Source organism: Haliotis rufescens, unplaced genomic scaffold (assembly GCF_023055435.1).
Source record: "Haliotis rufescens isolate VD_foot unplaced genomic scaffold, xgHalRufe1.0.p SCAF_11, whole genome shotgun sequence".
NCBI classification, from domain to species: Eukaryota; Metazoa; Mollusca; class Gastropoda; order Lepetellida; family Haliotidae; genus Haliotis; species Haliotis rufescens.
In genome coordinates, this window is record NW_025963791.1 from 19,324,415 (window position 1) to 19,350,041 (window position 25,627).

Genomic DNA, 25,627 nt, shown 5'->3' on the forward strand with positions numbered 1-25,627 from the left:
GATCCCCGGCCGCGTCACATCGAAGATATTAACAGATGGTACTTGTTGTTACCCTGTCTGGCGCTCAGCATTAAGGGGCTAAAACAAGGACTGGTCAGCTCGGAGTCAGTATACTGTGTCTGAGTGGGGTATTCATGTTAAACTGCGGTATGGTATCTCAGTGGGCTAGCACTATAGATTGGACTGGTACAAGTGCACACATGCACGCACGAACGCCGCTATATAAGTGCAATAATCTTGGACGCGGTGTTAAACCCCATTTCACCTCACCTCACCTATGAAAAGGATGGTCTACATATCAATGAGGATGCCACTATTTCACAAATCGTAGTTCTGCCAGTCTCCAAAGTCTATGGTTAAGAGTGGGATTTGGGACAGTCAAGTCATGCTGGATTAAAAGGCAATAGACAAAGTTCGAAGGTTTATAATGCAATTGTTAGAATGAGTCATGAGGCAGTGATTGGATTTCCACCAGCCTTGTGTGTCAATGTGTCAATGTGCATCCTGTTGTTTGGTAAACTACTGCCTGGTAGAGGCAAGATAGACTATCAACATCTGATTCATTGTATTTTAGATTTCCTTGTTGGCACCATCAACATATTTGTCACCTCTAGTAAATGCCTGGGACAATATCAGCTCTACAATGGCCCCCACAGACCAGGCTATGAGGAAGGGAAAACATCTGTTCACAAGGAACAGACAATCCGTAATTCCTTGTTTGTTTGTTGTTTAACATCGCACTCAGCAATATTCCAGCTATATGACATCAGTCTGTAAATAATAAGTCTGGACGAGACAATCCAGTGATTGACGCCATGAGCATCGATCTACGCAATTGGGATACAATGACATGCATCAACCAAGTCAGCAAGCCTTGACCACCCGGTCCCGTTAGTCGCCTCTTACTACAAGCATAATTACCTCTTACGACATTCATAGTAGCCTTTTACGGCAAGTATGGGTTGCTAAAGACCTAATTCTGACTTTGAGTTATTTATTGGTAACATTTAAAATTTTATTTGCAACATTTGACTATTATTGCGTACTTTCTCCTTTATTTCAACTTCGTATACATATGTCTCGTTTACAATTAAAGTCATGAATAATAAAGTATGAAATATGAAACCTAAGAGTGAGTGAGTGAGTGAGTGAGTGAGTGAGTGAGTGAGTGAGGGAGTGAGTGAGGGAGTGAGTGAGTGAGGGAGTGAGGGAGCGAGCGAGTATGGTTTTATGCTGCTTTCAGCAATATGCCAGCAATATCATGGCAGGAGACAAAAGAAATGAGCTTCACACGTTGTACCCATGTGGGAAATGAACCCAGACCTGTGGGTATTTGTTGCTTTGGGCCGCTTAATTACAGATTAGTTTTCATCCAATATGACCAGTCACGTGATGTTGATTTGGATTAAATGTGTAAACAAATAAAGTGTTATAAATCCATCAATATTTGATTCCATTCCGAAGCCAGTCCCAGGCCATAAAAGGCATTGTCATGTGACATGTGGTTCAGTTAATATTGAACCTAACCTGAATTTAAATATCATATGTTTATGTTAAAACTTCCTGAATATTTGTTGAAATTATTTTAGGAATTCTTTTCCAAGCCAATTTTGATCTGATAATCATTCATTCATCTGTCTTGTTGGACATGGAAATGAAAATGGACCTGTTTACCAGTGAGTCATCTACACAATGAATCTGGTCACAATCCATCAACGTGACCCACCAGGAGATAAGGGACCTTTTGGGTGAAAAATCACATTTTGACTTCTCGTTATATTTCAAAACAAACAGGATCTTAGGAACACAAATATTCACTTCACAAGCTTCCATACATTTTATTGCAGAGATACTTGACATCAAACATTTGGACTCATTTTCCACAAAGTTCCATTTTCCAACTTGTAACTGTTTGTGTAATGATTGCAGGTTTTACATATAACATTTGATAAAATTAAAGTAGACATTTATGCTGAAATCTTTTGAAATAATGTTTCATTACATTACGAACTGACGAGAGAAAAATATATTTTTGTACAGTCCACACACATTGTGAATTTTACGGAAGTGAGTTGACGTCAAACGTCTTTCTTTATGACGTCACAGAACAATTGTGTCCTAGCACCCATAAGGCCTCTTTTCTCCAGGCGAGTCACCAATATTAAGTCAACCTGTTAAGGGGAAGGTGTCCTAAGTTGGAGAACTTGTACCCGAACCCATTCACTTTTTGAGAACTAAATATGTTTAAACCTACTAGGGGAGCAATGATACAGACCATGATACAATATATACTGTGATACACTGGTCTCAATATGATACGTATCTCGATACGCCAGAATAAAAATACAAAGGTTACGAACAGAACGATATATATATATTATTGAAACAATGAAGATAGACTACTTCTTCCTTGTTAACATTTCCGAGGCAATCAAATGTATCAGGGGAGCCTAAATCATCCCAAATCTACGATATACAGGACGTAGGCAGGAGGCCTTTCAAGATCACATTTAAGATGATGATGTTTGTTGTTTAACGCCGCACTCAGCAATATTACAGCTAAATGACAGCGGTCTGTAAATAATCGAGTCTGGACCAGACAATCCAGTGATTGACATCATGAGCATCGATCCACCCAATTGGGATACGATGACATGCATCAACCAAGTCAGCGAGCCTGACCACCCGATCCCGTTAGTCGCCTCTTACAACAAGCACAGTCGCCTTCTCCGGCAAGTATGGGTTGCTGAAGACCTATTCTACCCCGGATCAAGATCACATTTATCCCTATTTAGATATGGTTATTCTCTTGTGAAGAGAGTTAATATAAGTATTTTGTATCATGTATCGTGATACAGGTATATTCTATATATTGTGTATCGCATTGAAGTCACGTGTCACGGTGCATTGAGATTCATCATTTCACCTTTACAAGAAACTAGAAGCTTTGATTGTTGAAATGACATTCGACCAGGATTGATATAGCTCACTTTCCAATTTGCCCTGGGATATATTAGGGACTGATAAAAAAGTAATAACCGTATTCGACGTAATAAGCACCCCACTATAATTAGCACCAACGGCGATATTTGCTAATACAGTAAACTACGGTTATAACGAACACGCTTATAACGAACTGACGGATATAACGAACTAATTTTTTAGTCCCGACTGTTTGCTGTAGTTATGCTGTATATATGCTTATAACGAATTACGGTTATAACGAACTAAAATTAGTAGTCCCTTTGAGTTCGTTATAAACGTAGTTTACTGTATATTGGCTAGTGAACAATCCCAATTAGCACCCCTTCCAATTGATCAATGTACATAAGACTTATTTATTCGCGTATAATACGCACTCGTGTGTTATATGCACCATTAATTATGGGCAATTAAATTCTGGAAAAATATATCTGTCGTACATAAACATTTCAGGCTGTCAGCATAAACCACAAATTTTATCTTTCAACTGTTTCTTTTCACCAAAATAATATTCTAATAAGAGCCTATTTCTAATTTTCAGAGCACCCAGGGCGCTTATTACGTCGAAGATGGTATGTGTTCAAGTTATTGGCTCAAACCAAGAGTGGTTCTGACGAAGCATGTCAGTATAACAGCGTAAACATTCTAATGGTCTACAACCATTTGAGATAATAATTCAATACTGTATTATCGGAAAGAATTGAAATGTGAACTGATTTACTTAGACATGTAAACTTTAGGGATATGTTTGGGTGTGAAAGTATAGACAATTCAGGGTTCACTATACATAGCATGTATGTGTCGTAAGCTTGCATTGATACACCTGGGTCCACTTGCACAAAGGGATCTTAGTGCTACGACTATTGTAAGCCTATGTTAAAGTATGAGAGTTACGATCATCTTAGTGCTAAGATCGCTTTGTGCAAGTGGGCCCAGGGACCCGTTCCACAAAGCGATCGTAGCGCTAAGACGAACGTAACTCCTATACTTTAACATAGACTTACGACTGTCGTAGCGCTTCGATAGCTTTGTGGAATAGGGCCCTGGTTTGAAAGTCTGGGACTACAGTGGGGAGGCTACAGGCTACAGTGGGGAGGCTACAGGCTACAGTGGGGAGGCTACAGTGAGAGGCACAGTACCATGGCTGGGAACCATACCTTCATGTGTCTTTAGCAGGGTAAGGTGCGGGGGCCGGTAAGACACCGGGGATAATCTCTGAAAGGTAGAATCATTTTGTAAATGTTCCCTGTTCTCACAAATACAGTCACAGTATTATCAAATGTTTCTAAGTAACAGTTTATATAACAGATTGCACAATAGGGCATACTAACTTAGACATGAAACTTGTTTTGGACAACAACCTCTATAATGTTTGTAACCATGTTTAAGGGGTAATTTTTGCCCTTTCATCAGGTGAAAGCTTCATGGTTTCATGTTCTGCAAATCAAAAATGTCAATAAAAATTCAATGCCAGATATAAATCAATAATCAACTGAAACACTTAATTATTTTCGTATATTTACAATAGTAACTTAGAAATGATAATTACAAGTTCGTAAAATGGATTGAACAGCAAATTTAGACAAATATAGCCTGTTTACTTACATGGCGAGTGAATGTGTCAACGCCACCATCAACAGCTTCCTGTAACAAACAAACGCATAGTTTCCTGAAACATTACGGGAGGTCATGACTATCAAGAGATATCAAGGTGAATATCTTGTGATATCAAGGAGAATACCTAGTCATATCAAGGAGAATATCCAGTTATATCAAGGAGAATATCTAGTCATATGAAGATGAATATCCAGTAATATCAAGGAGAATATCTAGTCATATTAAGGAGCATATCCAGTCATATCAAGGAGAATATCTAGTCATATCAAGGAGAATATCCAGTAATATCAAGGTGAATATCTCGTCATATTAAGATGATTATCTAGTCATATCAAGAAGATTCTCTAATCATATCAAGGCGAATATCCAGTCATTTCAAGGAGAATATCTAGTCATATTAAGGAGCATATCCAGTCATATTAAGGTGAAATCTAGTCATATCAAGGAGAATATCTAGTCATATCAAGCTTAAAGCATAATATTTGGAAGCCACATCACACTCAACCTAACAGGCATATGAACCAGAATCAATTACAAAATAGTAACAAATTGTTGTACCTCTACTTTCAACCGACAATCATTTCGTACTCGTTCATAGTTTTGCCGTAACCTGTCGTATTTCTGTTCTAGGTTGTGTTTGGCCACGAACAGTCTCTGCTTCTGGTCCGAAATGTCCCAGCACTTCTGTTGGGCCAATATCTTCTCCTCCTCCGCCTGTAAATAGATAACTGTATGACGTGAGATGGGGCGTCAGTGTCGCCCCATGGTCACGGGCACATTGCTGTCCTGCTTGGCTAGATGGCAGTATAGTCATGCACTGTCCTGCTTGGCTAGATGGCAGTATAGACATGCACTGTCCTGCTTGGCTAGATGGTCAACAAACATCAGGCTTCTTTTCCGCCCCAGCCACCCGATCCACACTTTAGTAGGTCAACAAACATCAGGTCTATTCTGTCCCAGCTACCCGATCCACACTTTAGTAAGTCAATAAACATCAGGTCTATTCTGCCCCAGCCTCAAGATCCACACTTCAATAAGTCAACAAACATCGGGTCTATTCCGCCCCAGCCATCTGATCCACACTTCAGTAAGTCAACAAACATCGGATCTATTCTGCCCTAGCTACTCAATTCACACTTAAGTAAATCAACAAACATCGGACCTATTCTGCCCCAGCCACCAGATCCACACTTAAGTAAGTCAACAAACATCGGATCTATTCTGCCCCAGCTACTCGATCCACACTTAAGTAAGTCAACAAACATTGGATCAACCTACCTTCCTCTTTTCCTTCTCCAGCTCCTGGATTGTCTTGAAGTACTGGTCGTTCTTCCTCTCTGCATGTTTCAGGAACAGCTGGGTCTGGTCACACTCTCGCTGCAGCTTCAGCTTCTCACAACGCAGCTGGAACAACAGCAGATGTAACAACAGCAGATGTAACAACAGCAGATGTAACAACAGCAGATGTAACAACAGCAGCTGGAACAACAGCAGATGTAACAACAGCAGCTGGAACAACAGCAGCTGGAACAACAGCAGATGTAACAACAGCAGATGTAACAACAGCAGCTGGAACAACAGCAGATGTAACAACAGCAGATGTAACAACAGCAGATGTAACAACAGATGGGACAACATACAAAAGGTGTTCCAGTTTATCTGGGAGGAGCTGTCACAAGACAATATACGCTTTAATTGAAAACATCAATCAGATCATCAGTGCAAAGTTAATTCATCACAGGCTCACAAAGAAAAGACTATGCATAAGTTCCAATATAAGACAGCTATGCGATAAATCACAAAGAACAATTAAACACGAAGCGTGGTTTATTTCACGATAAAACATTGTCCTATCATTGTTCGTCATTTCTGGAGATTCGAACATGCGCTTGGAACTTGACTTGACGTCATAAATTGGACAACGTTATGTTTGAGAGGGAAGTGTCGAGTGAGTTGTTCCCCATTGGGCAACATAGATAAACACAATTGCCGAACGATCGTTTCCAAAAGTTAGAGAGATATGACAATCGGCATTGGGAAAAAAGTAACAGATAATCGACATGAAAATTGTGAGTATACACAGGAAAGACCAAACCCTGTTCATAAAATGGACTTGTCCATCATTGTGGCAGTCATTCTATTCAGGGAGTCATCATTATTATATACAGGAAAATATTTTTAAAGTGTCTTCTTTTTATTAACATCCTTAAAGAGGCTGTACATAATGTTGATATCTCATATAAGAAATAAACGACTCGTGGTCGTTGTTCATCTTACAATAAAACACTGCAGGGAGAATAAACCATGAGGGGCGCAAATTTATTCTCCCTTCAGAGTCGTTTATTTCTTAAGCAAATTGAATGCAGCCCCTCATGGTTTATTCTCCCTGCAGTGTTTTATTGTACAATAAACAACTCCCCCTTGTGGTATATTTCTTAAGCAAATTGAATGTTTCTGCTATCAAGTACATATGGGATGAATGATTTTATCAGAAATCTTGAGTGCTGGCAGACTAGGCCATCATGTTTGCTCCAAGTCGCCATGCAAAGTTCAAACCTCACTCACAGTTTCAGGAGCGGCGCAGATAACCAACCAGCCTTCAGACAAAGTCTTTCACATACATGTAGCAGTATGCTTGTAAATAGAATATTGTTAGATTTTAAAGTATGATCATAGTAACCAAACATGAATTAAATTAATAAGCTAACCTAAATATTTAACATTTATTTTACTAAATACTTGTGTTAACTTCAACACTTGCACAAAAACTACTAATTCACAGGTAAGCTAGTTCTGTATATAGCTTGGGTAGTTCAGCCATTTCTTTCTTGGCTATTGTCAATGCGTCGGTCACAGGCTTGGCCTGTGATTAGGTGCTCTTTGTGATCTAGCTTTGTTGCATGTTCTCTGCAATTATGTGGGGACACTGATCACACTTCTACTGAGCAGTCAGGACATACTTTCTTAACACGTTCTCAACACGTTCTCTGCACTGAATCATATAGGGTAAGTTCATTTAATTATTACTTTATTTATCTGGAAGCTTAGGTTATGTATTTTAATCATTGTTGTTGGATATAGTATTTTGGCTAGCATTGTATTATGACATTTTAATGTATTCTTAATTCAACTTAACTGTGTATTTTACTGAGATAATAGCCAAATGTACATTTAATTAAATAGACTTAAACTGGTTAGAAGTGATATATGTATATGTATTATGTATATATGTATAGTATTTTGTAGAATTTATAATGCTTGTATTCCATACATGCAAGTGTAACTGTGGCTATGTGATATATTTATATGTAGTATACTTATATGTAGTATACTTATTTGTGCAGGGCTATTTCACTGCACATCTCTATATAAGAGAGTTTCCAGCCTGCGTCCCTGAGACGAGGTATGCTATTTATGTTTTATTAATTATGTATGATTAACTATATATATATAGAGAGAGTGTAATTTGTTTTATCTGGAAGGATTTGTTAATATATATATATGCCAAAAGTAAGGAATTATAGATTTAAATGTATAATTAGTATTGTTGTTATATAGTGCCTTTATAATGATACCCATGATATTTATATCAAATTATGTATGTTTTAGGGCAAATCCGGACTACCGTGTAGTTCTCTACGCCCATTGAAAATAAATCCCTTGAACCCAACAAGTACTCTCTTATCTTTGAGAGGACCAGAGTACCGCTGTTACATACACATACACATACACATACACATACACATACACATACACATACACATACACATACAATAACTGAAGGGATGTCCTGGAAATTCATAGCTGTTGCAGTTCTACTTTATCTGTTTACTACTGGTGGACAGATGATCTGTATCTTCCATCTCAGAAACTCAGAATATGTTACTCACATACCATATACTTGCTGCAATTAAAATTTCAATATACACAAAGAAATGGTGGAGAAATGGCGGAGAAATGGTCAAAAGTGTCTTGTTTAATATGGTCACCACGTCATGCATGTTTAAAATTGGATCAGAATTCTGTGAATACTTTGAGACACTATAGCAGGGATCTTTCATAGTTTCAGCTCCATAGGCCTACAAGTATCATGATATACATGCCCTTAGTACTCAAGTATTAGAATAGGGCATTACCTCAGTACGCTTTACCAACACTCATTCCATGGTCAACTTGCTCAATACTAGAAATGTACAATAAAACATCTTTTTCAATTACGAGCTCTCATGTGACCACCCATATTGTCATGTCAAACTGCACTTTAGCCATGTGTCCGTTCTTATGAATAAATCTCTACAAAGTTTCAGAGGAGAGGTCAAAATGAAAATCAGACAACAGCAGACAATGACCCACAACATAAGCTCACCTAACTGTCAGTCAGGTGAGCTAAAAACAGATAAAACTTTGGGGACTGTTCAGACCTACTACAGATGTACCCACTACAAACCAAATTGCATGTAAATGCATGAAATAATGGCATTTAATGATTCCAATAGGGAACGATTTCGGGGTGCAAGATCAGAATTGACATTTCTTGTAATTTTTAAATCGAAAGACATCAGGGTGCCGTTGTACAAAGCTATCTTAGCGCAAAGATGATCGTAACTCCCATACCTTAACATAGACTTACGACAGTTGTAGCGCTAAGGTGTTTTGTATAATGGCATCCTGGCCTTGAACAAAAGGGGTACTCCACCTCAAGTATCAGTTTCATTGCATGTTAATGAAGATTGTGTGTTTTCCATTTCATCAAACATATCTAAATGATTTTTATTTCTTTTTCCAAATTCTCATGCTAAATAAATACCATATTATACTATATGTCAAATCCGATTTTGCACCATATAACAAAAGCTGAAGTAAGTACTGACTGCTTCGGATGCCTGCCTCTCACTGGTCAAGTCGGCCTGTGTCATATCCAAGGTTTCGATCATCTCTTTCACCTTGTCTCTCTCTGCCTCAAGGTCGCACTGAAGGATCTCTATCTTCGTCTTAAAATTCTGAGCACGTGGCCGATCCGACTGTTTACAACAAAACAGATTTTCACAACGACAACATCATAGTTTCTGTAACAGCCAGTAATAAAACAGTACCTGGAAGTTTAATGTCTTGAATAAACTAGAGAGAATAAAATCCAACAATCCTACCCTCTACTGCTATCTCCATATTGTAATCTTTTCAGTGAACAATCCTATAAGTTTCATTTCAGCTGTTTCCTGGATTACACTAATTATTGGTGACCCGTGAAGATTCGGTGTAGGATAGGTCTTCAGCAACCCAGGCTTGTGCTTAAAAGTTGACTAACGGGATCGGGTGGTCAGGCTCGCTGACTTGATTGATGCATGTCATCTTGTCCCAATTGCATAGGACCCGTGAAGATCCGGGGTAGAATAGGTCTTCAGCAACCCATGCTTGCCGTAAAAGGGAACTATGCTTGTCGTAAAAGTCGACTGACGTGGTCGAGTGGTCAGGCTCGCTGACTTGGTTGATGCATGTCATCATATCACAATTGCATGGATCGATGCTCATGATGTCAGTGACTGAGAATTGTCTGGTCCAGACTTGATTATTTACAGACAGTTGTCATATAGCTGAAATATTGCTGAGTGCGGCGTTAAACAATAAACAAACAAACATTTCAGTTGTGTGCATCAGGGGTTATTCATTACGAACACACAAGTAACAAGTGTTGATCTGCTATTTTCAAGTTGATAATTATTGAATAGTGCTAGTGATTTTGTTTTCCCACTTCGCAATATTTCATAATTCCTGCACCTGAAACTTAGGAATGGCTTATTTCGCTAAATATATAGGATATATTTCCCTTAGTATGTAGGAGGGGGTGGTGGGGTAGCCTAGTGGTTAAAGCGTTTGCTCTTCACAACGAAGGCCTGGGTTTGATTCCCCACATGGGTACTTGTGTGAAGCCCATTTTTGGGGTATTGCTGGAATATTGATAAAAGTGCTGTAAAACCATACTCATTCACTCACTCATCTGTATGTAGGTTAGGTGAAGGTGAGGTGAAAATAGGGTTTAACGTCGCGTCCAAGATTATTGCACACATATAGCGATGTGCATGCACATGTATGTGTGTGTGGCTGCTTGTACTAGTCCGGACTGATGCCGATTTATAGTGCAAGCACACTGAGATATCATGCCGCAGTTTAACATGAGTACCCCACTCAGACACAGTATACTGACTCCGAGCCGACCAGTCCTTGTTTTAGCCCCTTAATCCCGAGCGCCAGACAGGGTAACAACAAGTACCATCTTTTAACGTCTTTTTGTATGACATGGCTGGGGATCGAACCCCGGACCTTCCGCTCTCTAGGCGGACGCTCTACCATTAGACCACGGAGGCGGTCTGTATGTAGGTTATATTTCCCTAGCTACAAAGAAGAATGAGATACCAATAACTTGAGAACTAGCCCAACTCTGCCTCAATTAGTCAAAACACCTGTTCACAATGTTTTACCTAACCTCTATGTCAGAATGCTGAGATCTGATTGTTTCACATGATCTTGACAAAATACTACTGGGCGAGAAACAAATTTCTGAGAGGGGAATAAATCCTTTTTTTCCCAAAACAAAGAAACCAGGCTGCACATGGAATTTTGAGTGGGACAATAAATCTCTTGCTCCCCACTATGGATAAAAAAGAAGCTGCTTGCTTTTTATGAGTCAATGAAAGTCACGTGACAAAGCACGTGTTAACCACAGTTCAATCGAACAGCTGTTTTCTATCAAATTTTAATTTGTGTTAATTTTTTTTACAATGGCAGGTTGAAACATGTCGGCAAGATAAAAAGTATCACTAAGAGTATATGTGGTTTTTATGCATCCCTCGTTAGGTTTTATTTTGGCTCGGGGTAAAAAACGTAATGCGGGGTGCATAAAACCACATATACCCCTTGTGATCCTGCTACACCTTATATCATGACTGATATGGACTTTTTCTGTATGTGCTGTGTGGAGTTTATTTGGGAGGCTACGTTCTCACATGCTCTTGATATAAGTCATGAACTACACTGCAGCAAACACAGACAAACTTTTGACCTTCATCACATTACATAATTGTTTGTACCTTATTCTTAATCCCACTAACATTTTTTCACATGTAAACTCTCCCTGCTTAAGTATGTGTTTGTTTGTTTGTTTGTTGTCTAACGCCCGCACTCAGCAATATTCCAGCTATATGACTGCGGTCTGTAAATAATCGAGTCGGGACCAGACAATCCAGTGATTGATGTCATGAGCATCGATCCACACAATTGGGATCGATGACATGCATCAACCAAGAGAGCGAGCCTGACCACCCGATCCCGTTGGTTGCCTCATACAACAAGCATAGTCGCCTTTTAGGGCAAGCATGGGTTGCTGAAGACCTACTTTACCCAGATCTTCACGAGTCCCCTGCTTAAGTAAACCACAAACTGATGGTGTAACAGAAATGACAATTATCCGTATTGTCTGTGACAAGGAGAAAAGCCTACATTGTCATCTGTATGTCTTTCTCTACGAGTTGCTATGTTGATGAGTCGCTGAGATTTCTTTCGCTCTTCTTCAAACTTCTCTGTAACAAATGTAAAAGAAACAAAGGTTAGAAAACGACTTTGGGTGGACACTGTTGAGTAAAGTTGAAGACGTTCTATTCAGTCTGGTCTTCCCAATAAAGGCTCTGCATGCAGCACTCCGCTGGGTACTTGTTACTGGGACAGTGTGAGTGAGTGAGTGAGTGAGTGACTTGAAGACTGTTGTATCTCTCTGTACCAAATATACCCACCTATCAGCACATCCTGTGATTGGTTCATTTCTCCACACCAACTATAGTCACTTATTAGCAAATGTTGTGATTGGTTTTATCTTTTGTACCAACATTCTCTCTGTACCAAGTATACTCACATAGCAGCACAGCCAGTGATTGGTTCATTCTCTCTGTACCAAGTATACTTGCCTCTCAGCACAGCCAGTGATTGGTTCATTCTCTCTGTACCAAGTATACTTGCCTCTCAGCACAGCCAGTGATTGGTTCATTCCCTCTGTACCAAGTATACTCACATAGAAGCACAGCCAGTGATTGGTTCATTCTCTCTGTACCAAGTATACTCACATAGCAGCAGAGCCAGTGATTTGTTCATTCTCTCTGTACCAAGTATACTTGCCTCTCAGCACAGCCAGTGATTGGTTCATTCTCTCTGTACCAAGTATACACACATAGCAGCACAGCCAGTGATTGGTTCATTCTCTCTGTACCAAGGATACCTACCTATCAACACATCCAGTTATTGGTCCATTCTCTCTGTACCAAATATACTCGCCTCTCAGCACAGTCTGTGATTGGTTCTTTCTCTCCCCACCAAGTACACTCATCTATTAACACACCCTGTGATTGGTTCATTCTCTCTGTCCAAATATACTCGACTCTCAGCACAGCCTGTGATTGGTACTTTCTCTCCCCACCAAGTATACTCATCTATTAACACACCCTGTGATTGGTTCATTCTCTCTGTCCAAATATACTCGACTCTCAGCACAGCCTGTGATTGGTTCTTTCTCTCCCCACCAAGTATACTCATCTATTAACACACCCTGTGATTGGTTCATTCTCTCTGTCCAAATATACTCGCCTCTCAGCACAGCCTGTGATTGGTTCTTTCTCTCCCCACCAAGTATACTCATCTATTAACACACCCTGTGATTGGTTCATTCTCTCTGTCCAGATATACTCACCTCTCAGCACAGCTGAGAGTAGTTCATTCTCTCCCCACCAAGTATACCCACCTATCAGCACATCCTGTGATTGGTTCATCCTCTCCAGCTCATTGTTTCTCTCCTTCAGTTTATTCTCCAGGTCCTCCCTGTCTATCAGCAGCTCATCGATGCGGCTCATCTGGCGCTCCACATCGTCTCGGTACTGAATGTTCTTTCTCATGAATTCTCCTGTAATACAACTTCAGACCCTCAGAAACAGGAAACTAGCCATGAACACACAATGCCATCGAGAAAGAGGTCACATGTAACAAAAGCTAAATCAGGATAACAGTTTCTAAGTAATGCTTAGATTCTAGTACTTTTTTTTGGTTGAGTCCCGTCCAGGATTACAGCCCACACTGCCAGAGTGAGGCACCTATTCGCCAGCACACACCTACTTGTCTTCAAGTGCAGCAGCTTAAGCAAAGAAACATATGATTGTGTCATCTGTTTTAATTGTTTTTCACATGGTTTTCAGTTCCTGTTATGGGCAATAACCATGCCTAACTGTCTACATTTCAGCTTATTTCAGCACACTACTTACTGTTTTCATCCTTGAGGTTGCGGATCTCCTTGTCAGCTTCCATCTGTTTCTCCAGCAGTTGCTGGTTGTCCATTGCATAGGGTCTCAATGAGGTGATCTCACGCTGAAACACAACACCAGAGAATACAGTGCAGTTATTTCATGCTGAATATAACTCATCAGGGAATACAGTGTAGGTACCTCACGCTGAAACAGATAAGGGAATATGAAACATAACATATCTGGAAATACATTGTAGGTATAAAATGCTGAAACATATATAAGGGGAAGGTTGGTTGAAGAAGCAAAGGAGAAGGTATCCAAGGTCAAAGAAGCAAACACTGGTTGAAGAAGCAAAGGAGAAGGTATCCAAGGTCAATGAAGCAAACACTGGTTGAAGAAGCAAAGGAGAAGGTATCCAAGGTCAATGAAGCTGACACAGGTTGAAGAAGCAAAGAAGGTACCCAAGGTCAAGGAAGCTAACACTGGTTGAAGAAGCAAAGGAGAAGGTACCCAAGGTCAATGAAGCTGACATGGGTTGAAGAAGCAAAGGAGAAGGTACCCAAGGTCAATGAAGCTGACATGGGTTGAAGAAGCAAAGGAGAAGGTACCCAAGGTCAATGAAGCAAACACTGGTTGAAGAAGCAAAGGAGAAGGTATCCAAGGTCAATGAAGCTGACACAGGTTGAAGAAGCAAAGAAGGTACCCAAGGTCAAGGAAGCTAACACTGGTTGAAGAAGCAAAGGAGAAGGTACCCAAGGTCAATGAAGCTGACATGGGTTGAAGAAGCAAAGGAGAAGGTACCCAAGGTCCATGAAGCAGACACGGGTTGAAGAAGCAAAAGAGAAGGTATCCAAGGTCAATGAAGCTGACACGGGTTGAAGAAGCAAAGGTGAAGATGCCGTTGGTCAAAGAAGCTAATACCGGCTGAGGAGGCAAAGGAGAAGGTACCCAAGGTCCATGAAGCAGACACGGGTTGAAGAAGCAAAAGAGAAAGTTTTCCCAGGTCAATGAAGCTAACACTGGTTGAAGAAGCAAAGGAAAAATGTTCCATCAGGACAATGAAGCTGACACGGGTTGACGAAGCAAAGGAGAAGGTACCCAAGGTCCATGAAGCAGACACGGTTGAAGAAGCAAAGGAGAAGGTACCCAAGCTCAAAGAAGCTGACACGGGTTGACGAAGCAAAGGAGAAGGTACCCAAGGTCAATGAAGCTGACACTGCTGGATAAAGCAAAGGTGAAAGGTTAACAAAAGTTAATTCTGGCATATATTAAAAGACATTTAAGATAAGTTGGCACCTCCAAGTCTTTGTTCTCCTTCTCGGCATACTCCAGCATGCTCTGTAGCTCCTCCAGCTGGTTGAACAGATCATTCTTCTGGTTGTTGAGGTTTGCCATGCGGAACCCCATCCGAGAAAACTCCTCCAGGTTCTGAGAGATACGACCCTCATTATGCCGCTCATAGCCTGTAGGGATGTAAAGAGTGATCAAAATTAGCAATGCATCTCAACTGTCCATAGACAATGACAAAATATAATATCAATATTGGTAGTTAACATCAATGATGAGCTACACTTGTACTATCAATATTATGTCAAGTGTAATAAAATTAATAATATACTGTTATCACTAATTTTTTCATTTGTTTCGATCTCAAATACACCTTGACTGAGGATGAATGTGGATATCCATTCAGAAAATATTTATATCCAACAATAACCAGAGATACTTGGGGGAATGGATGGGTGTGTTGAGAGGGGAGGCATGAAAAAATGACACAGTAAAATGGGGTTCACCAAAATTTATGACAACTATATAGGGTGATGGGCAAGGCCAATAAAAAATGGCAAAGTTCTATTTTCTATTTTTTCAAATAAAAAAATTATAAATATGAACACCATTTAGGGTCTGGTCATTTTTTTTAGGGAAGAGGAGGATGAAAAGAAATGTTACATGTATTGGAGGGGGGTGGGTGTAGGGGTGGTTAACATAACTAAACTCTATCTATGATGTGCTCGGGGCAGTCGGGTAGACTAGTGGTTATAGTGTTCGCTCGTCACGCCGAAGACCTGGGTTCGATTCCCGACATGGGTACAATGTGTGAAGCCCATTTCTGGTGTCCCCCGTCGTGATATTGCTTGAATATTGCTAAAAGCGGCGTAAAACCATACTCACTCACTCACTATGATGTGCTCACTAACAGGTCATTGTCATCCTCGTTAACCAGTCTAAGTTTAAGTCTTGCTTGTGACCTTCAGTCTTCATATTGACCTAACTATCTGGGTATCAAATTTGACCTGTTATATCATATAACATCTCAACAGACTAATTTTGTTCATATTTGTTAAATTGATCATCCGGAAACCAGTTTAAGCTATGATCAACACAACTCCCACCTCATATGAACTGCGTTGGTTACTTATTGGTTGCAACCTGTCTTTCATTGGCAACCATCAACAAGCAAAACAACAAGGTATAAGGGTCCTTTTTGGTACACTAGATCAGCATAATTTATGAAACGAGGAAAAGATTTACAAATCATTATGAAATTTATCAGATGTGTCCATATGAATGAGACTTAGATTTTGTTCATTTCAACACTTGCGTGTTTAGGTTTTATGATAACACTGATTTAATACGTACTGGCCAGAGACCAGTTATTGCCGAGGACCAATCATCGCTAACTCCCTGTTATAGCTTGCACCTGATCGCATCTTGTTTTACTTTTGTTCATTTTCATTAGGCGTGAAAAATATTTATCTGAAAATGTTGAACAAACCTGACTCTTGTGAGAAAATATTAAAAATAACGCCATATAATCACCTAGCTCAAATACAACTTTAGAAAAGACACACGTTGCATGTGACTAATTCACCCATAAACAAAAATCAAACAACACAATGATGTACATTCAGTTCTGTCAATGCTTACAATGTGTCTGCCATTTCTTCCCCAAAATACAAGCCCAAAACCTCATTGAGCTATTTTTCCCAAAATGCATAACCTGTAAATATAGCAAACTCCATAGTACATCGTGTTATTGATAAGCATATTAAGATCGAGTTTGGAGAATATTGGTTGATGTCAGCTTGCAGACGACAAATTGATAAAAGCATTTCTTATTAATTTTAATGAACACAAAAACTGAGCGTCACACCAGAGATAATAAAAAATGTAATTTATATAACTGAAGCAGTACGCAGGTGCTGTTTTGACAATGGCGATAACTGGTACAGTTGGTCTATGGGAAACGTCTATTTCTACTGTTTTGATTCCCTATCGCCGCATATTACAGAAATCTACTGAAACTTTTTCAACTGACAGTGCTCACAGTTTCACAAATTCAATGTTATTGGCACAGTCAACTTTGTACACGGTATATTTCAGGTGATAACTGGTTGGTGACCAGTAAGGCTAAAATGGGTCACAAAGGCTGATTTTAGAGTCTTTCAGGAAGTGTTTTTCTGATAAATAAACATGAGCAACTCTTTGACCCAAACTGAATTCAAGACCTTCTATAGTACATAATGAGTGTTGCTCGTGCAAAGATCAATAAAATCAATATCACTTGTCATGTTGCACACATTCATTGCCTTGTCACCCGTATATGTGCAGGACTTGACACATCCAAACAGCGTACATGTACAACATATTTATATACAACAGGAAGTGGGGGAAGCTGAAGCAAGATTCACATGTTGCACACATTCACTGCCTTGTCACCCGTATATGTGCAGGACTTGACACATCCACACAGCGTACATGTACAACATATATACAACAGGAAGTGGGGGAAGCTGAAGCAAGATTCACATGTTGCACACATTCATTGCCTTGTCACCCGTATATGTGCAGGACTTGACACATCCACACAGCGTACATGTACAACATATATACAACAGGAAGTGGGGGAAGCTGAAGCAAGATTCACATGTTGCACACATTCACTGCCTTGTCACCCGTTTATGTGCAGGACTTGACACATCCAAACAGCATACTTGTACAACATATATACAACAGGAAGTGGGGGAAGCTGAAGCAAGATTCACATGTTGCACACATTCACTGCCTTGTCACCCGTATATGTGCAGGACTTGACACATCCAAACAGCGTACATGTACAACATATATACAACAGGAAGTGGGGGAAGCTGAAGCAAGATTCACATGTTGCACACATTCATTGCCTTGTCACCCGTATATGTGCAGGACTTGACACATCCAAACAGCGTACATGTACAACATATATACAACAGGAAGTGGGGGAAGCTGAAGCAAGATTCACATGTTGCACACATTCATTGCCTTGTCACCCGTATATGTGCAGGACTTGACACATCCGCACAGCGTACATGTACAACATATATACAACAGGAAGTGGGGGAAGCTGAAGCAAGATTCACATGTTGCACACATTCACTGCCTTGTCACCCGTATATGTGCAGGACTTGACACATCCAAACAGCGTACATGTACAACATATATACAACAGGAAATGGGGGAAGCTGAAGCAAGATTCACATGTTGCACACATTCACTGCCTTGTCACCCGTATATGTGCAGGACTTGACACATCCAAACAGCGTACATGTACAACATATATACAACAGGAAGTGGGGGAAGCTGAAGCAAGATTCACATGTTGCACACATTCACTGCCTTGTCACCCGTATATTTGCAGGACTTGACACATCCAAACAGCATACTTGTACAACATATTTATATACAACAGGAAGTGGGGGAAGCTGAAGCAAGATTCACATGTTGCAATTTTCCTCAAACTTACAATAAATGTCACGACAAGCACCTATACTTTCCTTCTCTACATGCCCTCTAATTACAACATTACCGTAATGATAAGAACCTATTGAAATGTTCAAACCAGGTGATAAATTGCTGATGAAAACCACTTGAAGAATTGATAAAGGATTTTAAAGTAATAAAAGTGCCAAGGGCAGGCAAACTTCGGGGAATTTTTTTCTTTCTTAAAAGTTTGGACTTTATTAAAGTTGACCTAGTAGGGGGAAATATTTCTGCCTAAAGTGCAGGATTTTTTATAGTTTTTCAGTAACATGAACATGTTCATACATTTGTTATCTTAATAAGAGGTTTGCAGTGGTCTGAGAACACATTAAATACATTTAATCAAATATTATTTAGAAGAATTATTATTATGTGAACTTTGTTTGCATTTTGTTGTATATTTCACTTTTTCTGATCTATCACCAATGAAAAATAATTGGCTCGTGACAGTTGAATGCATCTTCCCAAGGCAAGTGAGTTAACTGACTATAAAAGTCCAGTTTCCACCCTTGTCGAACTAGGCTGGTATTATGGAGTTACATTTTGGCTGGACTAACTAGTCTATGCATAGTCCAATCAAAATCTCGCACCAAAATCGAAATCCGGTTCATAAAGTGTCATGCATAGTTCGGTCGACTGCAGGATTTGCAAAGCATGTGCACCGCTAACTCGTTGTCAACAGATATTTTCCAAATCTTTTCATGCTTTTAATCGAGGCGCTACGATCGAGCCCAGGAATTCCAGCCTAGTTCGGCAAGGGTGGAAACTGGACTTTTAAAGTCAGTTAACTCACTTGCCTCGGGAAGATGGTTGAATGTGATTACTTAATATAATGGAGTATCTGGTCCAGATTTATTATTTACAGACCCTCGTCATATAGCTGGAATATTGCTGAGAGCGGCATTAAAGAAACAAACAAACAAAATCTAAACTATATAGAAACACCCAATGTGCTTGGTTATAGGGGACGCGAACAGCTGATGCAATCAGTGCCTCATGTTAGTAAATACTGTAGACAGAGCACAGGAATATTAACTAGGATCCCATGACGAGAAGCAAAGAAAAAAATTGAGATGGTTCCACATGAGCGATTAAACGACACCTTGTGTACACAGCAAACAGGGCGGGGAGCTACATTTCCTTGCTTCCTACCTGTGTTTCACAACACGATCCCGGACATCGCCTCTTATCACAACCCAGCTGAGGTACACTTGACATCTGTACAGTGACACCATGTCAGAAAACCCCTTAGTCCAGAAACCTCGCCTTTAGGACAATGTACAGATGAGTCATTTCTACATATTTAAAGGCAGTTTCCTCTATCACCTGTGAATATGTATTGCTGCTATGAGGTGTAGCGCTATTTTAACAAGTAAATCAAGCCTCAGTCAGATTCCAACATGGGCATTCTTGTGAGTTCTCTGGCCAATAATCATTGTGGCACGTGGTCCTGTGTGCTAGGGCTGGATGATTCCAAATTTACTACCCGGATACCCGACCCCCTATTACCCGAGTCCCTATTATCCAACCCTAACCCAGGTACCCACTGTAGGTCTCAAGATGTTGGAACAAAATGTCTGATTGGGAATTGTTTTACCACAGCCCTGGCAAAACTGTTCACATACATCAAACGATCAGTTGACTGAAGCTTTATCTTTACTCAAACATATACAAGTCAAAAGGAATTTGTGCATCGTCAGAAAGAAATGCGAACATTAGCGGCTTGTAGTGTAACCACTGAGCTATAGTGAGCTTTTGTCATTAAAAAAAATATCACGTGACTAACCATGCGTCCGGGAATTACTGTGGGTACCTGGGTCCAACTCTGGACCCACCTGACCTGAGTACCCGAGTTATCCGTCCCAGCCATACTGTGTACATTGCACAAGGTGGCAAATCATGCAAAATTAAGTAGAAAGTAGTTGGATGGGCAACCAAATTTGGCAGGTTGACTCCTGAGAGTTTCTAAGAGTGTAATCCTCATTATAGAAGTGCCTCACTGAAACACATGTTGCACATTTCTGCTTAGACAAATGACTTTGCTCAAAATATGCCACCCAGCCCTGAATGGGTACGAGGTGGGATGAGATGAGATTTTATGTGACCCTTAACTGTCTAGTGCCTCATAGGGTTGTATACTCCCCAGGGAGCTGAGAATGTGAATCATGTGCACACTGATCCATTAACTACAGTAATAATGTAGAGCTCTGACCATGCTTCAGGGGGCAGTGAGACCATCACTACCTCTTATCACCATTTTTCTCGCTGATCATACAGCAACAATTAAAGAGCCTATTCTTAACAGGCGTTCTGCGTAGATTCCAACCTTGTACACACTAACCCTGGGATATATATAATCAAATCAGGATTCTGTCTAAACTGAACTTTTACCTTGAAAGTTGATTTCATGAGTATTACGAGAACACAGGTGGAGGGATATTGCTGACATTGATCCTTTTTTTCATTTATGAAAGACATGTGTAATTTGATTGGACAGCTTTTTAAAGGAAGACAATGATACACTTGATAATCAAGGATGTTTGCTAAGCAACAATATGTATTCACAGGTGATGGAGGAACACATGAATACACGCCCGTGAGGCAGTGACATTGATTTAAAGGGCCATAAATAACCATAATGGCGCCTCCAGAAGACTGTACTCAGCACATAACCTTCCAGGTTTAAGAGTTGCCCTGTTGAAAAGTTTAGGTAGAATGTTTGTTACAGGTAAACACCATTGTGTCGAACTTATGCAGTCTTGAAGTAAAAGCTTAGTCCCTGCGTATTCCTTCTTTATTCATCATTTTCGGTTGTGTCGAACCTCGGATAACTCGAAGTATTTACGCAGGTCCCTTCAACTTCGACACAATGGTGTTTGACTGTACATTCAATCCCAATTAGCATGGTCAGATATATACAGCACTCTGAAAGAGCAGGAAAATTAGAAATGTGTTTTTCTTTGACCCAATATCCATTAAAAAAGCATCTATCTTCCCCAGTCTGTTGAGAATGCATCTTCAGAAAAAGTTGTGCATATCTATAATGTGCTCAATCTACCCCCTAAAGTAAGTGAGTGAGTATGGTTTTACGCCGCTTTTAGCAATATTCAAGCAATATCATGGCGGGGGACACCAGAAATGGGCTTCACACATTGTACCCATGTCGGGAATCGAACCCGGGTCTTCGGCGTGACGAGCGAACGCTTTAACCACTAGGCTACCCGACCGCCCCTACACCCTAAAGCATGATCAAAGTGCTATAATATTACCCTGATCAATTGATCACCCATTCACTGCTGGGTGAACAGAGGCACATTTCGAACAAAGTCACTTGACTAGAGAGACACCACATGTGCTTCAGCATGTTCAGTGGACCAAGACCCAAGAAACTCCCAGGAGTCAAGCAGCTGAAACACAGTCACCCATCCAACTACTCTGGGCAACCAACGCTGCTTGACTTCTGTGTGTCAAAGTCATAAACAGTCTACATGACACAAGGAAACTCAATATCTAACCAGGAAAACATCTCTGATTGGTCAAGTGTTCTACAAACGAAGCTGTTTTAGACGGTGATATGATCCCTCCAAGGACTGAATGAATTATTTACAACTTGAAGGATGAGTGAGTGTGAAACTCATACCTTGACTGATGTCATCTCTGTGTATTCCACTGAGACTTTACAAGCAGGAACAATGTGATACAGGCGTAGAAGTGCACGATGAAATTCCAAACCACACGAGGGATTATGTATTGTCCTAAAATGCCTATATTATTTGATTAGTGTCATATAGAGTCTGAAACTAAAGATCTTTTCATTCTGCTTGATATATTTTCAGATGCACAGTAAGTGCATTTGAGCATGGGTACTCGAGTGCTGGATATGGGTACTCGAGTGCTGGCACTGAGACATTGGTACTTGAGTGCTGGCATTGAGACATGGGTACTCGAGTGCTGGCACTGAGACATGGGTACTTGAGTGCTGGCACTGAGACATGGGTACTCGAGTGCTGGCACTGAGACATGGATACTCGAGTGCTGGCACTGAGACATGGGTACTCGAGTGCTGGCACTGAGACATGGATACTCGAGTGCTGGTACTGAGACATGGGTACTCGAGTGCTGGCATTGAGACATGGGTACTCGAGTGCTGGCACTGAGACATGGGTACACTATTGCTGGCACTGAGAAATGGGTACTCGAGTGCTTGCATTGAGACATGGGTACTCGAGTGCTGGCACTGAGACATGGGTACTCGAGTGCTGGCACTGAGACATGGGTACTCGAGTGCTGGCACTGAGACATGGATACTCGAGTGCTGGCACTGAGACATGGATACTCGAGTGCTGGTACTGAGACATGTATACAGAGACAAGGGTACTCAAATCCTGGTACCGAGACATGGGTACTCAAGTCCTGGTCTAGTGAATACCTAACCGTGGAGTTAATGACATAAAAAAAAGAGCATCTCACATTTTTTTCCACTTTTCCAGCAGATACTAAAACCTCTTTGTAAAAAACAAATTATTGCCTTAGTACTTGAGTAAATAGCATCTGCTATTTCCTTCACCACTATCAAATGACACTTATCAAGTATGCTCCACAGTTGAGGGCAACTTCCTCCCTCCTGATCCTCCTCAAGAACAGCTGATACAACATGGCAGCTACAGTGGGCAACAGAAGGGCAACAGAAGGGCAACAGAAGAGTGTTCGTGAGAATGTACTCAGACACCCTCCCAAACTGTCTGGTCAATGCCCATCCAGTGACACCAAAGCTTGAAAGTTACACAAATATGCATATTCTTGATGTGCTGGACAATCACCAACAAGGCAACAAATGGTAACTGAACCATCAACAGTTGACCCTTCTGGCCCTAACCAACCCTGGCCAATCAGCCTTCCCTTCACCCACCAGTCCCTACTCCCATACTCAACCCTCTCATTCACTGCTCCACACAACACCTGCATCATCAGCCCCCAGCCCACCCTTCACCCACCAGTCCCTACTCCCATACTCAACCCCCTCATTCACTGCACACACAACGCCTGCATCAACAGCCCCCCCCTCCCTTCACCCACCCGTCCCTACTTCCATACTCAACCCCCCTCATTCACTGCACGCACAACACCTGCATCAACAGACCCCCCTCCCTTCACCCACATGTCCCTACTCCCATACTCAACCCCCTCATTCACTGCACACACAACACCTGCATCAACAGACCCCCCTCCCTTCACCCACCCGTCCCTACTCCCATACTCAACCCCCTCATTCACTGCTCCACACAACACCTGCATCATCAGCCCCCAGCCCTCCCTTCACCCACCCGTCCCTACTCCCATACTCAACCCTCTCATTCACTGCTCCACACAACACCTGCATCATCAGCCCCCAGCCCTCCCTTCACCCACCCGTCCCTACTCCCATACTCAACCCCCTCATTCACTGCTCCACACAACACCTGCATCATCAGCCCCCAGCCCTCCCTTCACCCACCCGTCCCTACTCCCATACTCAACCCCCTCATTCACTGCTCCACACAACACCTGCATCATCAGCCCCCAGCCCTCCCTTCACCCACCCGTCCCTACTCCCATACTCAACCCCCCCTCATTCACTGCTCTGTACAACACCTGCATCATCAGCCCCCAGCCCTCCCTTCACCCACCCGTCCCTACTCCCATACTCAACCCCCCCTCATTCACTGCTCTGTACAACACCTGCATCATCAGCCGCCAGCCTTCCCTTCACCCACCCATCCATACTCCCATACTCAACCCCCTCATTCACTGCACACACAACGCCTGCATCAACAGCCCCCCCCTCCCTTCACCTACCCATCCATACTCCCATACTCAACCCCCTCATTCACTGCTCCGTACAACACCTGCATCATCAGCCGCCAGCCTTCCCTTCACCTACCCATCCATACTCCCATACTCAACCCCCTCATTCACTGCAACACTGCACACACAACACCTGCATCATCAGCCGCCAGCCTTCCCTTCACCTACCCATCCATACTCCCATACTCACCCCCCCCTCATTCACTGCACACACAACGCCTGTATCAACAGCCCCCCCTCCCTTCACCCACCCGTCCCTACTCCCATACTCAACCCTCTCATTCACTGCACCACTGCACCACCCATCCCATAGATGGGATCACAGCCCTCAGCTAGCAGCCTTGTTAACAGTCAGATGACATGTGAGAGAGAACTGACTCACCTGAGGGTGGTTTTTTAGCAACTCTGTTTGTGATCTTCTGGAACACATGAGGGTACTCGTATTCTAAACATTCCATAAACATCTTGAACGCATCCAGTCCTTTTGTCAGCAGCACATTAAGGAATGTTCCTGCAACAAAACAAACATGCATCTAGTGATGGGTAACCAACCATGATGAGAACCTTACCTAGCACAGACTAGATACAGAACCTTACCTAGCACAGACTAGATACTCGAAACTTACCTAGCACAGACAGATACAGAACCTTACCTAGCACAGACTAGATACACGAAACTTATCTAGCACAGACTAGATACAGAACCTTATCTAGCACAGACTAAATACAGAACCTTATCTAGCACAGACTAGATACAGAACCTTACCTAGCACAGACTAGATACACGAAACTTATCTAGCACAGACTAGATACAGAACCTTATCTAGCACAGACTAGATACAGAACCTTATCTAGCACAGACTAAATACAGAACCTTATCTAGCACAGACAGATACAGAACCTTACCTAGCACAGACTAGATACACGAAACTTACCTAGCACAGACTAGATACACGAAACTTACCTAGCACAGACTAGATACACGAAACTTACCTAGCACAGACAGATACAGAACCTTACCTAGCACAGACTAGATACTGAACCTAAACTAGCACAGACTAGATACTGAACCTAAACTAGCACAGACTAAATACAGAACCTTACCT

General features: G+C 41.3%; 1 protein-coding gene across 2 annotated transcripts in view; it reads right to left on the reverse strand.

Annotated features, from left to right (window-relative positions):
* The window catches only part of LOC124137263, a 95,755-nt gene that overhangs the window by 43,473 nt on the left and 26,655 nt on the right, over positions 1–25,627 (reverse strand). For both annotated transcript variants that reach the window (XM_046503495.2, XM_046503496.2), the window contains exons 3-12: positions 24,904–25,032; positions 15,174–15,340; positions 13,896–13,998; positions 13,382–13,540; positions 12,094–12,173; positions 9,471–9,620; positions 5,878–6,003; positions 5,158–5,313; positions 4,588–4,626; positions 4,140–4,197 (exon numbers count right to left, since the gene is read on the reverse strand). In XM_046503495.2, coding sequence (XP_046359451.2) covers positions 4,140–4,197; positions 4,588–4,626; positions 5,158–5,313; positions 5,878–6,003; positions 9,471–9,620; positions 12,094–12,173; positions 13,382–13,540; positions 13,896–13,998; positions 15,174–15,340; positions 24,904–25,032 — 1,167 coding nt within the window. The remainder of the gene's footprint in view (positions 1–4,139; positions 4,198–4,587; positions 4,627–5,157; positions 5,314–5,877; positions 6,004–9,470; positions 9,621–12,093; positions 12,174–13,381; positions 13,541–13,895; positions 13,999–15,173; positions 15,341–24,903; positions 25,033–25,627) is intronic.